The 22,202-nt window shown below is 36.2% G+C and overlaps 1 protein-coding gene across 3 annotated transcripts in view; it reads right to left on the minus strand.

Moving 5' to 3' along the window:
* STXBP5 (syntaxin binding protein 5) overlaps positions 1-22,202 on the minus strand; it is a 115,271-nt gene that overhangs the window by 15,324 nt on the left and 77,745 nt on the right. The window contains exons 17-22 of one of the 3 annotated variants that reach the window (XM_063308886.1): positions 16,899-17,024; positions 15,350-15,501; positions 7,864-7,929; positions 5,605-5,664; positions 5,459-5,506; positions 79-129 (exon numbers count right to left, since the gene is read on the minus strand). In XM_063308886.1, coding sequence (XP_063164956.1) covers positions 79-129; positions 5,459-5,506; positions 5,605-5,664; positions 7,864-7,929; positions 15,350-15,501; positions 16,899-17,024 — 503 coding nt within the window. The remainder of the gene's footprint in view (positions 1-78; positions 130-5,458; positions 5,507-5,604; positions 5,665-7,863; positions 7,930-15,349; positions 15,502-16,898; positions 17,025-22,202) is intronic. The other 2 variants (XM_063308895.1, XM_063308902.1) reach the window with 2 other exon arrangements.

Raw genomic sequence — 22,202 nt, forward strand, 5'->3', positions numbered from 1 at the left:
CAGAGTGTGTATTTCTTCTTTTATAGCCTTTTCAAAGAGTATAAACACCATTAATACAGGCTTTGAACAAATACTTACCTAACTCAGGTTTCAGTTCAGTTGGTAAGCTTAATTTTCTAGACATCTTTGCTGAAAAATAATGTATAGTTTTGTAATAAAGCTAGAATGATCATATTTCATATGAAATAATTAAAATTGTCAGTTTTCAAATTCAGAATTCATATATTAGTTCTAAGCAAGGAAGTATGTGTATGTAAACATATATTTATGAGAAGTTTAATTGCAAGGGTGCAAGGAGAGTATCACAACTACTTTTTCTGGAATTACAACAAGTTAAAAAACATTAATATTTAAAATTATTAGGCTTTCAAATGTCTTTATTGTGGCACGTTAGATGTTCTGATTTATATTCATGTTCCCCAAAATTATTTTTGTAGTTAATACAAGCCAAGATGGAGCCCAAGTTATTTAAATATATTTTACAATTTCTGTCCCAAATATTGCAAAGATCACAGAAAGATCACAACAATCTTCTGTGGCAAAGATCACAGAAAATTGCCAGGAGGTTGAGCCTCCAAAAGCTCAACCTGAATGTTAGAAATATTTTCAGAATTACAGGGAAACTGAAACACCACAAAGGGTACAATGTAGGGCTATGTGGTTCCTGTTGCTAGTAATGTTATGGGACAAGCATCTATTGCAAACTGCAAGCATAGTTATAAACTATGCTTTCTGGCAGCCGCAGCAGACATTGGGAGGAGCATGGTGCTCCCCCACCAATGATAATGCTCAGTGCTATTACTCCTGGCTGGGGGAGGGAAAAGGAAGAGAGGTTTCCAAAGAGACATTCTGCCCCATATTACTGAGGACAGATATAACCTGAATAAATGTAGAGGATGAAGGATTCTATTATTTGGTTATGTAATAGAAGATTTACCCCTGGAAGCTCGCCATTGCTAAGAATAAAAACTGTTTCTTAAGGCATCTTGTGGATACAACTTTTTTGAAAAATATAAAAATGTTTTGCATCAATAAATAAGACAAGACCATGCTGTGCTGCAAGTAAAAAGGGGAGGAAAATAAAATATTAAATATACTCAATTGGCTAAAATCTGAAGTTAGAATGCTTTAAAACAATCCTAAATGCAAAAGCCTTTTAACGTAATTAGGAATGTAGCTACTATAAATATTTCCTTTTCATTGGAGATCCTTGGAAGTACTGAGCTGTGTTTCCAGGAAGGTCCATGTATCTTCCCTCTTCTTCAGAAACACTTTAGTATTCAAATTATGGTAAAAAGGAAAAAAAAAAAAAAGACCTGGGGAATGGAGATTTCTGTTATTTGCTACTGCTTGTTTCAGATTAGCATTTAGCATTAGCATTTAGATTTAGCATACGGGTGAATTAAGTTATTGTTTTATGTTATGTAAAATCATAGTTTATATTATATTTGTGTTTATTGCTACATTTTTGTTAGCTTAAAATATGGTTGAAACTGAGTGTAGAGTTTAACATGCTCACTTGTATTACATTCAGAATCATTCTTAATCATCAGCTTAATCCTTATTAAATGCAATTTTGACAGAATTTAATACAATTATTTCTTTTTGTTTTTAGGGGACTTTTAAAAATCCACAGTGGAAATCTTTTTACCACCGTCGAGACAGACAAATACAGCAACAGAGGTTCATGCAAAGAAAACCCTACACACACAGTTCAAAATGACTAAATTTCCATGGGCAGCGGAAATCTGAAGATTGGAAAGTATAATTAGTATACAATATTTCTCTACCTTTTTCCTATTTAAAAAAAACTACTCTACCTCAACCATTAGCAAACATTCAAGTACATGGCATCATATCCAGCAAAAAGTTTACACATGGCCAAACAGGCTCTAATAAACGAAGCATCAGAAACCAAAAGCATTGGCCATTATCTGATTAGATCAATCCATACTTGTAAATAGCAGCAATACTAGTGTTTCACTTAAAGCACCCCCTACGGTATGATAATTTGGTATTGCTAACTTTAATCAACAGTGTCACCCCCTTTTTAATGCTACTATCCACTGTAACCAGAAGGAGCTACTTGACAAGGACTTCATTAGGCCCAACAAATCAAAAGTATGTTGGTATTGAATTATAATCAATATAAATTAAAAGTACTTATCAGGGTAAATTCTACACAATCAACAAAGGAGAAAAAAATTGAATAGTCACCAGTGGCACAGCATATAGGCAATCCATCAAAATCCTAAGTACTGAAATAATAATAATAATAATAATAGTAATAATTTTATCAATAGATAGCAAGTTTTATTATAATGTGTTCTTTTAAAATCCTGTATGAAAAAGAATTCTCAATGCACCATTTGCTCCTTTTACTTCTCCCAACTCTACACAACTAGTGTCAAATACCACACATAGTTTGGAACTAATTTTGGCACGTTACCACAACACCATTTGTTAAAATGATCTCTTCCTCTTGTCCCACTGCATTTATTATAGAATCTTATGATAGATTTAATCCAATAGTTTCCTCGTTTTATCCAGGAACAAAAGTCACATGCTACTTAGTTTATCATTTTTGACAGACGTTTGCAGATAAAACACTTTGATTGGTTAAAGGTGACTATCACAATTAGGGTAGAAACTGAACCAGAGTTACTCTTGCTTAGATTTGCTTTGTCACTTTCTGTTGCTAATAGGAATTTTGGAGAAGTGTACACAACAGCGAACTTACTGTATCTGTATCTGTTTTGAATGGCAAGGGGAAATACAAATAGTCAAACTCCTCTAGTGTTGAGAAACTAGTATTTATTTGCAAATCCTAATGGACTTCCATCTGGCATTTGAAACAGCTGACCATTCTCAGGAAATGTTAAGACATTTTTCTCTGAAAACAAAAGCTTCATGCTGCTGGCAGTTGCAGGAAGCACTTACTGACAGACCTGTGAATATGAATTTAAACATTTCTAGAAATTTTTAATCTTGGAATAAATCCTGTTTAATATTGACCCCAGGGGGAAAAAAATTAAAAACATCATTTAATAATACAAAGCGGTGCTATAAAACATAAAACATTATTTATACACACACACACACACACACACACACTGATAAAATTAATGTTGCTACATTCTAACATATCATTATCCCTGTACAATTTCTCCATTAAATATCAGATTAGTAAAAACTCAATTATAATTTACAAAGTACCAATGGAGCTAAAATAAGTCTAACACACTGAAATTAAACATTTTATCTTCCAACAAAGAATAGAATGCTCTCTTCCTTTGTTAAATAAACTGTTAAATTGCTATGATATTTTCTGAATCTGAAGAGCAAACATAGTGGAATAGAGTGCACCTTCTAACTTTCCCTGACTTAAATGAGTCAAGCAATCAGTTTCTTGTTTTTCACCACAATCTTAGTCCTCTGAGACAGACTCAGGCTAGCAGGAAGACAGGTACAAGAATGAACCAGATAGGCAAAGAAGCAATGAATTCTTTTCCCTTCTCTTACGAAAATGACTGCCCCTCCCCACTTCCCAAGAAAAGAACCCCAATCCTAACCCTAACTCTTATTCTGAGAGGACTCTGTGTCCTCAGCATAGAAACTGTAATAATTCAGTATAGCAAAGACTTGCAGTTGCATTGGTATTAGGCATCATTTATGGGATGTAAAGGTTTACAATATCTAGCAAATTTGTCAAACTTTTTCTCCTAATTAAAAAGAGAGAGAGAGAGAGAGAAGAAAAGGAAAAGAAAATCCATTCTTCAGTCCATTCTAATTTCCCCCCAATTCTTCAGAAAAAATACAAAACTTTTTTTGTGGAAAAAAATGTTTCTTCTTTCTTCTCCCCTCCAAAAATATTCTTTTTGCAACCATTTATCTGGAATAATTATGTGACCAGAGCTACCTATCCATTTAGATATTATTTGATAGAATGAGTAATTTTTGTTTCTGTCTGTGCTACTTAGTCAAAACAAGTAATCATAAGTGTCCTTATTTTGAGGAGTTTTTTAATTGCAGATGACACCAGACTAATAGGGAAACAGACACATTGAAGCTAAGCGCTTTTATTGTTTCACAAGCATTATGTTACATTGGAACCATTTACATATTTCCTGTTTGATCCATCCATCCATCCATCCATCCATCCACCCACCCACCCATCCAACTTTCTCCATTTCAAGCATTATCTGAATGGCACAGATTGATCCAGCCAGAAGAATCTAATATTGATACAACTCAAATAACATATAATACAATTTTAAAACCTACATTACATTGCTAGAACACATAAATGTATCTAGCTGGTTTAGCTATTGTTAAAACATATTACTGTTTTTCAGAATGAAATATAACTAATTTTGTTAAGAGTGCGTATCAATCAATGACATTAATGTAATTTAAAAATCTTATTTCCACAAACCACCTGCTATAATACAGACTTGAGCGTGATCTTACTGAATTCTAATTTCAGAAGAACCGTAAGGTAAGAATGTCACTGATTTCATCATTGCCTCACTCACAATCTGCAAGTTACTAGTGATAGTTTTATTATATTTACAACCAAATATATAAAAATTCTTTTGAACACTGTCTAAAAGAAAAGAGATAAATTGTTAATTTATCAGATGTGCTATAAAAAGACAAATTTAGAAGAAGCCAAGCCACTTGTGTATGTATGTGTGTGTGTATTCCTAGATAATTAGTAAAATCTTACAAGTAAAAATGACAGAAACTGAAATAAAGGGAACAAGAAAAGCCTTTATAGTACAATAATATAATATCTACTCAAAGGTGAACCCCACTGAATTAAAGTACATAGTCCCAGTTAAATGGGCAAAGAATTAGAGCTTTAATTTAAACAGAAAGCAGAATAACCATGTCCAAGCAAGAAAGTGTTCCTATCTCTCCTGTATGTTAGTTCATCATTCACCATATTTACATCCTTATGACAGAAGGGTTCAATCATCATTCGCATGTACTGCAAATGTTGTAATTTTCAATTTATTGTCAATTACATTAGTTTGGTTAGCAATAATTAACTAAAATATACTTATTTCAGAAATAAAAACGTGTCATACCTTTATCCTTAAAATTGGAAAGAATCTATCATTACACATTTCAAAATAATCAGGTCTATTCAGAGGACCAAATTAAAAATGATGTATGCAGTAATGCTTACAGGATTGAACTTCTTCAATATTTTAAACCAGAAACCAATTTTTTTTTTGTAGAGGAATGTGTGCATAAAATTAGAAAAAGATTAAAACCCATCTCCTTGATTAAACGACAAAGCAAAGTATTTTAGAAAATAAGCAAATAAATGGTTAGGAGAGTATTAATTTAACAATAATGCACTGCAGCTTGCTCTGGTTTATCATTGAGTTAAGCACTGCATAGAATAAAGTGCCAGGAAGGAGCAAAGTATATTTTTTCTAGTTCCTACCTATATCACTGGCTATCATCTTGGAAAACTTTCTGCTTTTGGTTTTCACTGCAAATAATATTTTGATAGAAAATGTCAATTTACTAAAAAGATAAGCTAATGAAAGCAATGATAATACTGTACTCTTAGAAAGAAAAATACTATACCCTTTTCTATAAAATTATTCATTTTTTGTTCATCATCAGAATTGTTGGGAGAACCAGAACCTACATGAGTGAAAACAAGAATGAAAGGGATATAAAGAAAGGATGTTCAAAACAAAATACATACAAGGCAAAGAATTGGAATAGATTTTAAAAGTAAAGAAGAGACACAATGTCCCAGTCTGCATCAAATGCAATGGTAAAGTCTAAAATATATTATCACCACTGAGTATGGGTAACTTTCATATTTAACATTTTTCTAGTGGTAGAAAGTCTATGCAATGTAAAACTCTCCAATTATACCTCCCTCCTCCCTTTGATACCCACAGAATTTGTATAAGGACCTCAGCTTTAAAGACAGCTCTTTGAATCTCCTATGTCACCATGTCATCACATTTTCAATCAGACAAACAACATTACTTTGGCTAAATTATACAAGGCAATCAACTCCAATCAAATAAGTGCAGAGGATACTTATTTACTTAATACTGTAAAGAAAAATATAATTTGAGAAGACTGTTTATGTTTAATTAAAAAGGTTCATAGTGCATAATGACAAAAAATATAATTTATATTTTAGATTCCATCGGTGAATTACATGTAGTCAATCTAATTCAAAAAAAGAAGAAATAAATTAAGATTAAAAGTACATTATTTGTGTCTTCAGTGACAGTTCTCTTGAATAGTAAATGATAAAGTGCCACTCTTCATTTCAAAGTAGAATGATTTTTCTATTATCTGTAGAAGTGAGGAAATTTGGGCAGAGTGATGATTGATATGGCTTCCTGCCAAAAAAAACAAGCTCTGCACAGGGCAAGGTTCATATGTGTAATGTATAGAGGCCATGAAGAATAACAGAATTGGCTGATAAAATTGAATTAGCACATATTCAATGGTTAGGGTTAGGATTTGCATGTTAGTGACAAGGAAAAAAACTCCATTATATCCCATAGGATGGCTTACCATTAGAAATCTTGATTCTATCTAAATTGAGATGAGTCATACATAAAAATGAAAATACAGTGAGACTTGCCTGTACTATTTAGTTCAGGAGAATTTAAATAAAATTTAAAGCATAGTTGCTTTCATATATATTAAAACTTAAGAAATAATAGATTTTACTTACCTGTAAAATTACTTCTGAAAATAACAAGACCCGATGAAAGGACTATCTTGAACTACTTCCTTTTAAGAATCTATGTTGGATTTTAGAGCAATGCTTTATGTATTTCCTCCAAGTGATAGCTAACCCTGCTCTCCTACCCCAGGTAAGCCTGTAATTAGGCTCAAATAAGTAAGGGACTCCTGATTCCCCTCCAAATAAATTAATACTTTTTAAAAGCCATGAAATTCCTGCAATTATTCTGTATTACAACATCTATGGCAGTGTTATGTCTTTTCTTTCCTTCAAACTTTTTACTAACTCCTAAAACCCTTCCCACCAGCAGTGGATCCTTTTATAGTACTGAGGTACCTTCCCCTCCCTGTCTCTCAGGTTGCTGTCAATATAATGATTCAGGCACAGGAAAAATGATGGAATTGAATGAAATAAGTGACTATCACCCATTAAAATTTTAACTGATAAAAAGATAATTACACTCATGTATTTAAGGAACATACTACAAATAATCGTCTTATATGCTGACTCAATTATGATTCTTTTTAATACCACCACTGCTTTTTGTTTTTATCCTGGACTCCACTCAGATCTCTCCATTTTACTGCTAGAATTAACTAATATATATGTGACAAAACCAGCATGGATTTCTTCTATATAAAAGGTATACAATTCATATATAAATTGAAGCTCATACTAAAGTAAATATGACACTCAATTGCAAACTATAGTTTCTGATTTAAGAAATGATCCTTCTCAATAAAATGATAGAACAAATTTCATATTTGTCTATAGTTGGAAAAAAAACTGCATGAAATTTCTGGGATCTAAGTTTACTTCACTCATAGTCCCAGGTAATTAAAACACTTCTCCCATACAGTTCTTTCTGTTGGCAGTACTATAAATAAATTATAATAAGTACATAAGAATGCATATGGTATCAGGCTTATTCATACTTTAAGCCAAGAACAAACTTTTCACCTGGCAAAGATATTAACAGGACCACATACTTGCTTGAACTGTATATATGAAAAATCATTGTGAAGTTCAATGCCTTCTGGAGCACAAAAATTAAAGAAAAAAATCCCCCAGTCATACAGCATTTTGAAATGTTATTTAAAGTGTTCGCAAGTTTAATTAATTACCTGAAGTGGGTGACTTGCAACGATCTTCTTGTACTGTAGTACTTTCATTGATATCACAAAGACCTGCTATAAAATAGAAAGCACACAACATACGTTTTTCAAACTTTTAGCAAGATTTAATTTGGAAAGTATTGAAAAATAAACAATCTTGAGACCTAGTGACCATGTTTATAAAGAATCTTGATACGCTATGTTGTTTAAAGTGTCAGTATTAAAAAGGTGATTGTGAGGATTCTAGAAGAGGCAAAATAGTGTCTGTGTGTGTGTGTGTGTGTGTGTGTGTGTGTGTATTAGCGACTACATTTTGGTGCAGGTTTTTTGAACAAATATATAAAGTATAGCTGCACATGACCAATCTGAAATGCCATGCACTGAGACATATTACAAGCTAAGGTACAAAATGTAAATGAAGCAACAGGTGAAATATGTACATCTTTTTCCTCGGAACAGAGAGTAGCCAACTTTGTTTGTATTACGGGCTGCTTGTCCCAGACAAGGAAGCCACTGCATATTGGTAGATCCTGAAATGGCAGAATCACCACTCTCTACCTGAAACACCTTACCTCTTACCCCCACTACTCCCTTCTCTGTCTCTAACATTAGCTTTTCCCTTCTCTTGATAATCACACATAGTGTGTGGATAAGCATATTTTTGCCATATGTTTTGCAAACTAGCTTGTAAAAGTCTTTCGAAAAAAGGACAAGGGCACTAAGTTGCCCCCTCCCACCTTAGAGATCAGATGATTAGCATATTAAAGAGAATAATGCAAATAAAAAAACATATTTTGTGGGCCCTGACTGCCCCCACCCCAAAAGAAGGTACAGACCAGTCTGGTAATTGAGGGGAAGCTTGGGTGCAGCAAGATACCTGGGGAATGCTGTAGATGATCAGATGTAGTGAGGGAAAGAAAATGAAAAAGGCCATGAAGAGCAATGAGGAGGGATGTGGAACAAATCAAGGATAGGAGAGTGAAAGAACAAAAATCATCAAGGTAGACAGGTAGAAATATGTGCACATGACACACATAGAAAGTCTATTCTGGATGCAACTGTGCCGTCAGAAGATTTGGCATCTGGCAGGTGATGGTGGTCATACAGAAGAAAATCCTAAATTGAAAGAGTTTGTGTTTGGGGGGCCTAAGCATCAACTTTGCTGCCTATTCAGGATCTCACACTAGTTATTTTTATTGTAGCCTTGATCATTTACCTTTTATGAAGTTTTTTTAAAATCCATCTACTGTAGCATTTCATGAATGACCACCATCATTGTCACTCATTTTGTAATGGTATATATGACACTTCTCAAAATTTCAAATGAACCCTCAAGCCAAAATGTTAAAGTCTTGTATAATAGTAATACTTCACTTTTATTATACATTGACTCAGGGCAAACTTGATAGTACATTTTATTTTTATCCTGCCTTTATTATTTTTTTATAAATAACTCAAGGCAGTGAACATACCTAATACTCCTTCCTCCTCCTATTTTCCCCACAACAGCAACCCGGCTTTCATGCCTAAGGCGGGACTAGAACTCTCAGTCTCCTGGTTTCTAGCCCAGCACCTTAACCACTAGACCAATATTGAAAAATGCTTAAAACGTAAATCATTAGTATTGCAATTATACTTCTTGACTCACAAAAGATACCACAGTTGTTATTGTGATTAAGGACTCTCATTTTGGTTTACACAGTCATTAAAAATAATTCCAATAATGGAACTTGGCCAGGCCTTTCCATATATAAGGAAGAACAGGCCATGCTTTCTCTCATCATGAAAACATAAACCAACTTTTTTCAGTCTGATGCTTTCAAATGTATTGAGAAATAATAGGTTGGAAAAGACTGAAATAGTTTATGCCTCATTTCTACTATAACCCTTTTAGTTACACCAAATACTGCATTTGTGAAAAGGCAGCATAAATTGCAATTTAATGAGTTGTACATAATATAGTTTACACACTTAGGGTCAAATAGTTTTTGCTGATTAAAAACAGATGAAAAGCCTATTAAGCAATTTAATAATGGGAATATTATCTCTAATATGGGAAACAAAACTGCTCACATCTCATCTTCAATTCACTCTTGAAAGATTAAAACTGAACAAGCCCAAAAGTAAAACAGATGCAGGGAGTTCACAGATAAAGGGCGGAGGTTGTAGTATGCTGGGTTAAAACTGCAGAACTAGAACAAGAAATAGCACAGTGTACTGGTTAAAGTGTTGGATTAGGATCCAAATGACCCAGCTGAAATCCAGCTCAGCCAACTGTATTACGTTGGGTTAGTTGCCCTCTCACAGCTCAGCCATTTGCCTGGAGTGATCGCTATGGAGACAAATTGAAGGGTAACTTCCATGTAACTTGCCTTAAATTCCTGCAGAAAGTCAGGCTAGATACTGGAAGAAATATTCATATTTGGAGAGAGGAGCTATTGGAGAAGCTATCTTTTCCTTTGTAGTACATTGCTATTGACTATTCCAGTTGTGTTTTCTCATTAACTGATAATTTTCACAGGCCCTTATGTCTTTTAACCTTACGTCTTTTACTGGTAATTAAATGGGGAGGAAAAAGCCAGAATGTAAAGAAAGGCAGCAAGGGCTTAAAACTATCCTTCACTGAATCCCTTCACTACCACCCTTTTTCAAAGAAGCACATCTGTTTGATTTTGCATAGAGCTTCTGAAAGAACAGTAGATTCCAAAATCCTTATGAAAAATGTCTGATTGAAGGGAAGGTTCCAGGACTAACTGGCTGGGAGATAAAAATTTATTTTGCTACATAAGTAGAAGCCATCTCGCTGGTTGAGAGGCATATTGTTTGCAATCACAGCTTTATAATTCAGACATGTCGGCACAAGATACATAATGGACAGTGCTCTGGTCGCTTTTTAAAGGGCTGTATGGGACCACTGAAAAGTATTTTAAATCTATTACAAAACACGTTAACTTCTTTCCACAATATACCCATTGTCTATGGAACTCAGTAATATGATATCTGGTTCAGTTTTATGGCACACTTCCACAAAAAACAACATCCATGGAGTTACCAAGTTTGAACTGAGATTTTAGTACCTTTATCAGAGCACTTTTAGTAAAAGGATCTTTTTTTCCCTTTTCTTTTGATGCAACCAACATATACACTAATTTTGCAACTCTGCAACTACTACCAAGGAGAGTGATTTTTACCACCTGTATGATTTGCTTTCCAGTATTTTTATTCACTTCTTTTAGTTGAGGTAGAAAGGAAAAAGGTTTCTTGGATAAACAGTTGTACTTTTTTGGAAAACTGTACACATTGTAGCTGTAGATAACCACTCACTCTGTATTTTCACCCTGCTATAGCATCTTATATTGTAATTAGACTTAAGAATATAAAGGTACCCTGAGAGAGCCTCCTTGGTACTTTGTACTTCTACTTCTCTTTCCTATTTCTACCTTTAGAACATCCGGTACTAGATCACTATGATGGGTAAAATGCATGTATCTGTCCTATTTCATTCAAAGTCATACTGAGACAGGAGTGGCTTAGTGAAAGGGATTTCAGTGTACATCGTGCTCTAATTATTGTGAATATAAAAAAATATAAAATACTTGGCAGATTCAAAGTTACCGTGCCAAATATATACAATCGGATAATCCCTCCCTCATGAAGAAAGCCCCACCAAGCTATTGCCCAAGTCAGAAAGCTTTGAAGAATAATCATTTCTTGAGCAAAAGCAACTTTTAACGAATTCTTGGTGGTTTCAGAGAAGTCTGGGTTCTTGCTTTAATGACATCTCTTCATTTCACAAAAGGGGATGGGAAGAGAGGAGATGATAAAAATTTGATGAGGCTTAAGAGGAGAATCCAAACCCTGGGCAGGAAAGTGTTGATCAGCATTATCATGCCAACCTGAGAGAATACGAAGGGAGTGGAATCAATCTTGAATCCATCATGACAGAAATCTACCATGTGACCTTGATGTGGCAGACATACTAGCGTGTGAAGAAACACTCTGAAGTCTATTATGGCAAGGTGAGAAACTATGGCCACCAAATGGTGGACTTCAGCCATTATGTCAAGTGTGGTGGAAATGGTATTCAGCCTCTGGATGCTCACAGGCTTCCCATCCCTGACTCATAGCGATCCTGTAGGAAAGACATTTCCCATGGACTTAGCCTAATGCTTCAGCATTATTTGCATGTTTATTTCTAGAAACACAACATTGTTCACTTAATGACAACATAGTAATTTTGCTATGAAGAGAAAAAAATACAGCATTACTGAAAGCAACAGCAAATGCAGATTGAATTTTTCCTCTTTCATCTGACTGTTCACTTTTATCTGGTACAAGGAGATAGGCACAAACTAAGTAACAAGGCAGGAAAATCTGTGAGCAATACTGAACCTGTGAAGAGGCTCCTTATTTACAGGCTATGGACAGACCAGATAGGAAAGGTTCCTCGTATCCTCTCTCCAAAGCCTATTCTAGACGGTACCTGGTATAACTGAATAGTGCTAGGGGAAAGCCCTGGATTATGGTGAGATTTGGCAACTGCTGGCTGTAAACCAAACACATCACAGTGCAACAGGCACAAAGAGAGGCGCCTGATATGGGGGGACCACATGTATTCTGCATCCTGAATTGAAAGCATAACAATATGTAATTCTATAAATATAAAAATCAATCTTTTGTTCATACAACAGTGAGAAAAGTATTAATGTAAAATAAATCTAAGGAAGCATGAAAAGTTAAACTAAACCTAAATATACTACATTGTCATTAGATAACTTACATATGTAAGAGGTGAGGTTTTTCACAGACTCTGAGTATAAGCTAGAGAGGCCACAAATGCAAGAAACAACAGCCAGCATGCCTTAATGAAGCAACAGAAAAAAAAGACAAGACACCAACATTTTGCATGGGAAGCCAGGAAAATCTGCTGCAGAACTTGATTTGAGTAAACTATATTAGAAATAGAATCTGCTAAAAATAAAAAAAAAATGAATATAGCAATTATTTGCATTATTTGCCTAGAAGAAAGCCAAAAGTACACTTTTATACAATTAGTTCACTTGATCATAATATAGAGCTACTTATACAGAAACTTTGAGAAACACTGGTTCTACTCCTGCCCTCTGGGGTAACAGAAAATAATTCCATTCCATTTTCTGTGTGATATTTGAAGGCTGCTATCATATTCCCCCTCAGTCATCTTTTCTGTTGGATTAACCCTTTAATGCTTGATTTCCAGATGCTTCACCATCTTGGGAGTCCTCCTCTGAACTCACTCTCATTTGTCACCATCATTTTTGAACTGTGATGCCCATAACCATACACAGTATTTCAAATGGGATCTGACCAGGGCAAGTGTAGAGTTAATAATTACTTCCCAGAATCTGGACTCTATTCTACTAACGCATCCTAAAATAGCATTTGCCCTTTTAGCAGCAGCATCTCATGGCTGGCTGAATTTAACTTGTAATCAACAAGAATGCCCAGATCCTGTTATACTGCCAAGCCAGATAACAACCATTCGTTCAGTGACAGTTCGGACTTATGATGGTGCTGAAAAAACTGACTGATGACTGGTCCTCACACTTATGACCGGTCGCAGCATCCCCGTGGTCAAATGATCACGATTTGGGTGCATTTATGACTATCACAATGTCCCATGGTCACATGATTGCCATTTTCAACCTTCCTGGTTGGCTTCTGGCAATGTCAGGCTGGCCCAAGAACAATGTCGAGTCAGCGTATTCCAATATCCAGTTCTTTATTGCTTCCATCATACAGACAGAATCTTGCCAGACTAAAGCTATCCTAAGTAACCTAAGGGGAATAACCTTAGAGACTCTAGGGCAATGGGCCACTCTAACTTTCTTTGTCTCTCTGCCAAGCCTTTCCAGACTGTGAGTCCTCTTATCTCCCTGGAATGCACTCCCTCCTTCCTAAGAACCAGTGGCAGCCTCGAAATGCCTCACAGGCAAGCAAAATCAATGGGAATCACACAATTTGCTTAACAACCATGTGGTTTGCTTAACAACTGATGCAAAAAGGTTGTAAAATCAGGTCAGATTCACTTAATGACAGCTTCGCTTAGCAACCAAAATTCCAGTCCCAATTGTTGCCGTTAAGCGAAGACTACCTGTAGTAAACCTTCCCAGTTTGGTATCATCTGCAAACCTGATAAATGTTCTCTAAACAATCTCATCCAAGTCATTAATAAAAAAATGTTTGAACAGGACAGGACCAGGACAGTACTCTCTGACACTTTGCTTGATACTGCCCTCCAAACAGAAATGGAACTATTAATGATCATTCTTTGGGGAAGTCATTCAGTCAGTTGAAAGCTTGCCAAGGTCTACAGTGTCTATGATATTACCCTGGTCTACAAAGCTAGTATCTCTATCAAAGAAGGAAAGGTTATCAGGTTAGGCTCACATGATTTATTTGTGACAAATCCATGCTGGCTCCTGTTAATTGTAGCATGCCTATCCTAGGCTCACAAACACAACTGTTCCACAGAAACTCATGAAAAAAGGGAGCTTCTTTAAGATGTCAACAGCTACACAGTCCTAATGTGTAGTGCTCAGCACTTCCAGAATTGCCTGTTCAGACACAGTTCATCCTTCTGGCGGCAGAGACTGACTTTTTTTAGTTAATCAAATTAAATTCAATACACTATAATAAGTATGGAATTTTTAAAAAATAAAAATGGAAAATGAGAGGAGTATTGGGTGTTATGACTGAAGTAATTAGCTCAGAAATTAGATATAGAAATCCATGAGGAAGAATTGGAAAATACAGTGGAATCTTGGTTAACCGGAACTCAAGCAACCGCCACTCTCAAGCTACCGGCAAAAGAATGAAGAAATAATATGTTAAATAAAAAATTAAATACAATCAATTTTCAGCAGAAAGGTAAGTTTAAGCTTGGCGCGCCATGCCGACCCCCCCAGCAGAAAGGCAAGTCCAAACCTGGCCGCAGCGCGCCATGCCGACCTGACCCCCCCAGCAGAAAGGCAAGTTCAAACCCAACTTTTTAAAGGTAAGCCCAAACCCACCCCTCTGCTAGAAAGGGACCAGATTGGTGAGGCACAGCGCACCAAGCCCAAACCCACCCCTCTGCCAGAAAGGGATCAGCCAATCCCTCTCTAGTAGAAAGGCAAGTCTAACCTTGGCGCACCTATTTTTAATAGTAACTCTCAAGCAACCGGAAACTACATTTATCTGGCATCTACCAATCCCTGTGGGTGCCAGTTAACCAAGATTCTACTGTAATGAGCAACAGAACATGATGAATTGATACTGCTTAACTGAAAAAGGTGGTAGTGTCTGAATATTTTAGTATGGATAAGTCTATCCATGACAATCAGAAGAGAGGTTTCTAGAAAAAAATCCCACAATCTATGTATCTAGCTTTGATTTCTTGTCACTTTCAAAGAAAAAGCTAGTAATCTGCACTTCTAAAAAACAAGCATAGTATACATTTTTATCAGTCCCTTACCTCCAGATGGTTGTCTACTTTTACGTGGAGATCGAGGTTCCCTCCGATAAGGATCATTAGAGCCATACAATTCAATAGTGCCAAGGTTTAAAAGCATAGTCTTCTGAATGTAGTCAACCATTGCAATACCATTACAATTACCAAAAACTACTCTGGAAAAGAGTTATTGAAAAAAACATTATTCAGATGAATGTTTTCTACTCTCTTAATTTTCTGAGATGCAAGTTTACACTAAAATAGTAACTGAAAAATTACTTTAATAATATTCTGAGAGTAAAACAGAACTTAGTTGAAGTCTCTGAACAGCAGATCAATGATACCATCTTTTGTAATGCAGCCTCTTCCCCAAGACATACTTCCAAGGTTGCCTTCTCTTACTACGTTCTGGTTCTCTTACTCTCACGTCTAAGGCTTTGACTCTTGCAAATGCTTCCCTTTTGTTAGTGCTCCAGAATACACAGTTTCATCATAATCAGTTTTTCAGACTCTCTACTTTTTGGCCAGAAAGTAGCAATATATCAAACCAATATATATTTGATTACAGTCATAGATGATTATACACACACACACACACACACACTACATATATACATACATACACATACATATGCTTCCTTTAACTATTAAGCTCAACATAGCCTGCTTAATTTATTAAAAAGCAATAACTTTATAAAGACATAATCTTAATACACTATTATAATGCTATCCCACGGAAATATTTTTGGTGAATATTTTCTAGAAACGTAGACACTTTCATACATTAGACATCCATATAATGAATAGATACAATACCAATCCAGTTGGGCAATATGGACAAATATAATACTAGTCATAATACCAAAAGAAGGACACTTTCCCCCAAGTAATTACTTGTGAATTAAGGGGCTTCTTATATTCTCTGATAAAGAGATAGGACTGGACAGAAGATGCAAATGACTGTAAACATCTCTGCTGAAATGTGAGGATGTCTTTGAAGATTAGCCAGCAGCTGGGAGGACTGCTTGTCTAGTAATTTTTAACCCTTTCAGTGGTACCCAAACAAGGCTTCCCTCTTTTTTTCTTTCCTTGTACTATTATATCTTCGCTTCATCTCATCACCATCCAGTCTTGTTCTCTCTTTTTCTTTCCCTTCCCAGTACAGCTACACCTTCCCACTCATCTTATGTCAATCTTGTTTTTTTCCTATTTCTTTTTTTAAATATTTGTTTTGTAAGAAGAATGTGTGTGCTTCTTATTGTTCATGAGAGAGAATGATTGGCATATGTAGACGTGGGTTTAATTAATTTTACAAAGGTGTGCCTTATTTTAAAAGCAATTAATCTTTTCCAAAAAGAACTCTATACACATCTTACATCAATAGTTATACAGAAATGCAATAGGGTATTATTGTAATTAAGGAGATTTTAGACTAAGACTACAATACTACTGTTATATGTATCAGTAGATTAATACAGCTATATATGACCTTAAAGTAACTGGAGATAAATTACTGAGTTCATTTTCTAATATAACATCTGAGTGAGATAAAATGTAAAATCAATATACTTACAATCCATAGGCAGAATTGATTGCAAGACTTGTTATTTGCTGAGGAGGTTCACCACTCACCCATACTAACTGGATAACTAGCTCAATCTGGTATCCCGGAGACTGTTTAAGGGGGGAGTTTTTAACTCTGCAACATAAATGAAAAGTACATAATATTCACCCTTGTGGAAGTCTAGTTTAAATCTGTTATTTTTTCAAAAGATATATATTTCATTATTGGTTTTATTTTTTTTAATAAGAATTTTATTAAGTTTAAAGCAAAGATAAAAACTACAAAAAAGAAAAAAAACCCACAAAAAAGAAAAAAACTAAAAAAGTGTGAAACACAAGAAGAAAAGAATTTTAAAGATCACATAAAAAGTTAACTTCCAACTTTTAACAGCAAGAATATACAGCAATTTCCATAATCAACTCCTTACTCTATATCAAACCAAAATCACATTGTTTCTATAAATCATTCCATTAGCGCATTATAAAAATCACTAAATACAATTGTTCCCTCTCCTTATATTAAAAGAAAAAGAAATATATAAACCTCCTACTCAATTTCCTCCCCCAAAGACAACACGTATTCAATTATTCCCTTCCTACCACTATTCTATGCATTTGTCTACTATAATAGAAATCAAACTAAAAAAAAGTATAAATTGTCTACTTTTATAACTAGTAATACTATAACAATCTTAACCCTATTAACCCTAAAACCAAGCAATTATTATTATACCTTATAAATCTTAACAAATCATTAAGGAATAAAAACAAGCAAACCTTAAAAGCAATCCAATTAATCTTAATCCAACTCATTAAAAAATAGAATTATGTTGTTGTTTATTCGTTTAGTCGCTTCCGACTCTTCGTGACTTCATGGACCAGCCCACGCCAGAGCTTCCTGTCGGTCGTCAACACCCCCAGCTCCCCCAGGGACGAGTCCGTCACCTCTAGAATATCATCCATCCATCTTGCCCTTGGTCGGCCCCTCTTCCTTTTGCCTTCCACTCTCCCTAGCATCAGCATCTTCTCCAGGGTGTCCTGTCTTCTCATTATGTGGCCAAAGTATTTCAGTTTTGCCTTTAATATCATTCCCTCAAGTGAGCAGTCTGGCTTTATTTCCTGGAGGATGGACTGGTTGGATCTTCTTGCAGTCCAAGGCACTCTCAGAATTTTCCTCCAACACCACAGTTCAAAAGCATCGATCTTCCTTCTCTCAGCCTTCCTTATGGTCCAGCTCTCGCAGCCATATGTTACTACAGGGAACACCATTGCTTTAACTATGCGGGCCTTTGTTGTCAGTGTGATGTCTCTGCTCTTAACTATTTTATCGAGATTTGTCATTGCTCTTCTCCCAAGGATTAAACGTCTTCTGATTTCCTGACTGCAGTCAGCATCTGCAGTAATCTTTGCACCTAGGAATACAAAGTCTTTCACTGCTTCTACATTTTCTCCCTCTATTTGCCAGTTATCAATCAAGCTGGTTGCCATAATCTTGGTTTTTTTGAGGTTTAGCTGCAAACCAGCTTTTGCACTTTCTTTTTTCACCTTCATCATAAGGCTCCTCAGTTCCTCTTCACTTTCAGCCATCAAAGTGGTATCATCTGCATATCTGAGATTGTTAATGTTTCTTCCAGAGATTTTAACTCCAGCCTTGGATTCCTCAAGGCCAGCTTGTCGCATGATGTGTTCTGCATACAAGTTGAATAGGTAGGGTGAGAGTATACAGCCCTGCCGTACTCCTTTCCCAATCTTAAACCAGTCTGTTGTTCCGTGGTCTGTTCTTACTGTTGCTACTTGGTCGTTATACAGATTCTTCAGGAGGCATACAAGATGACTTGGTATCCCCATACCACTAAGAACTTGCCACAATTTGTTATGGTCCACACAGTCAAAGGCTTTAGAATAGTCAATAAAACAGAAATAGATGTTTTTCTGAAACTCCCTGGCTTTTTCCATGATCCAGCGGATATTGGCAATTTGGTCTCTAGTTCCTCTGCCTTTTCTAAACCCAGCTTGTGCATCTGGCAATTCTCGCTCCATGAACTGCTGAAGTCTACCTTGCAGGATCTTGAGCATTACCTTACTGGCATGTGAAATGAGTGCCACTGTTCGATAGTTTGAACAGTTTCCCTTTTTTGGTATGGGGATATAAATTGATTTTTTCCAGTCTGATGGCCATTCTTGTGTTTTCCAAATTTGCTGGCATATAGCATGCATTACTTTGACAGCATCATCTTGCAAGATTTTGAACAGTTCAGCTGGGATGCCATCGCCTCCTGTTGCCTTGTTATTAGCAATGCTTCTTAAGGCCCACTCAACCTCACTCTGCCTTAAAAGCAGTCCAAATAAACATTCTTAAATCTTTACCCCACTTCAAAGTATACCAGAGCATTTACATATCTCCATAATATAAACAAGGCATTTTTCATTAAAAAAGTCAAACAGCCCAAGTGCTCCCCTTAGAAACTCAGACTTCTAAGCAGAAAACCTCCTACAGAGCAAAGTCTCTTCTTTCCCATTACATTCCACCAGAAAAACAATTCCATTTCTGATTTGCAATTTGGTCTGTCCTTTAACATCTTCAGCACCAGAATCTGGTCATGACCATCGGGCATTTCAACAAAGGCTTCAATTTTGCTGTTGGTAGAAACATCTCTATCTTTATTAGGATCAACTTTTACCACAACCTCCTCAGACAGATGACACATTTTAAAGCTGGTATTTTCTACAATGTCCTGAATATCTTGCATAATAGCTTGACAGGAATCAGAGAAAATCTGTTTGATCTCACAACGAAGCTCTGAAAATATCTGCTTAAAATCCTCCATGTTGCAGACACTAGATTATGGCGCCCCCTAGATACGTAACTGGCAAAACTAAGAGTTAATAGAAGATTTCTGGAAATGTTTACAAAAGTAAAAGTGATAAGGGGCAACTTCCCAGAGAAAGTAGCAACAGAAAGCTGAGGATTCAAAACAGCAGATTCAACATGTAGGGAAAAATCAAATTCTTCAAATTCAATACAAAAATAATAGCAGGGATGCACTTATTTATTCTCAGTCCTCCTTAATATTTAAATGGCGAAACAAGCCAAAACTTAGATTTTTAAAAATTAATTTAAAAAAATAACGATAAGCATCAAGAGAGATTGTTTCTCCTTGCTGTAGAAAGCTTCTCTTGGGGTACATAAACTTAAAAATATATAAATTGGGTGATTTATAAATGGGGTGGCTCAACTTAGTGTCCCTGTAACGCTACAGCATGAAATGGTGACATCCCAGCCTCCCGGTGTCTCTTACTGGATTAGCACTAACACTGTTTGCGATCCTCTGGCTGCGAGGTGTAGTTTTGGAGTACAGATCGGATAATTCTGAGCATTTTCTATCCATGAAAATGCTCTAGAGCTTCAGGAAAAGCCAGCCTGAGCTCAGAAAAAAAAAAGCCACGTTGTCAGATCTGCCTACGGAGCTTGCGGGCACAGCTGTTCAGTCGGCCATGTCCCCACTGGAAGTTCCATATTTCATTGGTTTTATGTGTTTCTGCAAGCTAGAGCAGCTGCAAACATTTATTGTGGAATACACTCACTGATGTGCAGATTTCTTTAAACATCCACAAGCAAATGTTTGGAGCAAAGCATACAACTATAAACACTGAATTCATAAAAATGCTTTCTTCCTGCAACTGAATAAAAATTTATTCAATTTTTATCCTGCTACAATCTTGCAACTCTCAGCAGTTAACAATGTTACAACAAAAACATTAAAATAATTAAAATAACATACAAACCAAATTGCAAAAACAAAAACAAAGTAGGAGAGAAAAATACTAAGAACAACAAGAGGTGTTTTTACTGAGGGTGTTACTGAAGGCTGTTCAAAAGAACTCTATTTTTAATAACTTCCTGAAAGCTGCCAAGTAGGGGACCAGTTCAATCTCAGTGGGGAGCCCATTTCATAGCATTTGCACTACTATGGGGAAGCAGCCCTTTCCAGCTTTAGTTCTCCTGACATCCAGGAAATATAGGACAACATGGAGCCGCTCCCTACATGATAATGACCTTCATGGCCTGCAATACAGGTATAATATGCTGTCAATGTTGGGAGCCAATTGTCAGCCTTGCAAGGTAGTCCAGACAAGAAACACACTTAGAAGTAGCAGGTCTATTTTACTATAACGTTACATTAACAGAATCTTGCAAGTCTGAAAGTACATTTCTCCCCCATTGTCTTTATAGCCCAAGAAACTAGGGAGGGTCCCTTCTGAGACATTTGCCACACCAACATTCCTGCTGCGGGCTAAGCTGCTTCTTACCTGACCATTGCTCTGGCTGCAGCTCTTCCCCGTCTCCCAAGGTCATTCCCACTTACCATTACACCAGTTAAGATGCTGCATTCTCAAGCAACTATAATTTTCAGGTAGTCCTTAAAGGCAACCCCATGTAAAGTGAAGTGCAATAATTTATGTGGATTGTGGTAAGAAAATGAGTTACTGTTGCTAGGTCCTACTAGAACCAGGTAAGGACAATTGGCACATTAGGGGAAATTGGGCAAAGGCTGCCCAGCCTTGGCTTATACAAGCAGAAGCTGCAAGTCCAGAAGAACCCTCACTTCACAAATCTGCTCCTGGACTGGTAATGCCTGTCCATCCAGGGATACCACTGGCACCAGAGGAGAATCCTGATGTGCAAACAGTAATTCTGTCTTGCTTGGATTCAATTTGAACCTGTTTTCTTCCATCAAGACCTTCACAGCCTCCAGGCATTGGAAAAGAACATCAACAGCATTTCCCCCCACAGTCTGAGGTAGCAATGTATAGTTAGGTATCATCAGCATACCCCATACCCTGAATTGCTGGATTACATCTCCCAGCAATTTCATAGAGAAGTTAAAATACTGCAGTAAGTAAAGGTCGACCAGGCTGACCTCTCCTTCTCCACTACAAAAGTCTGAAACTGTCCACTAAGAAGCAGAAAGAGGGGTCTCAATTTTCAACCTTATAAGTGGAAAATAGGAGGAGGGAGTATTGTGTATGCTGCCTTGAGATGTACAAATAAACAAAGGAAGAAAGGTCCACAGGAAGCCTGGTCAGAAACCATGATCAATAGTATCAAAAACTGCTGAGAGGCTAAAAGGTCAAGGAGGGTTGAGAATGACTAATATTGTCTCAGTCCATTTGCAGGCCTGAGTGCAGAATGAAGAGAGCACCCCAGGCAATGTGACTTGTCACGGCTAAATAGTCTACACATCTGGCTGCTGGACCTCACAAGGATTTCCCAGTAAGAAAAAGCAGCATGAACATTGAACTATGACATACG

Source organism: Candoia aspera, chromosome 1, assembly GCF_035149785.1.
Source record: "Candoia aspera isolate rCanAsp1 chromosome 1, rCanAsp1.hap2, whole genome shotgun sequence".
Classification (NCBI taxonomy): Eukaryota; Metazoa; Chordata; class Lepidosauria; order Squamata; family Boidae; genus Candoia; species Candoia aspera.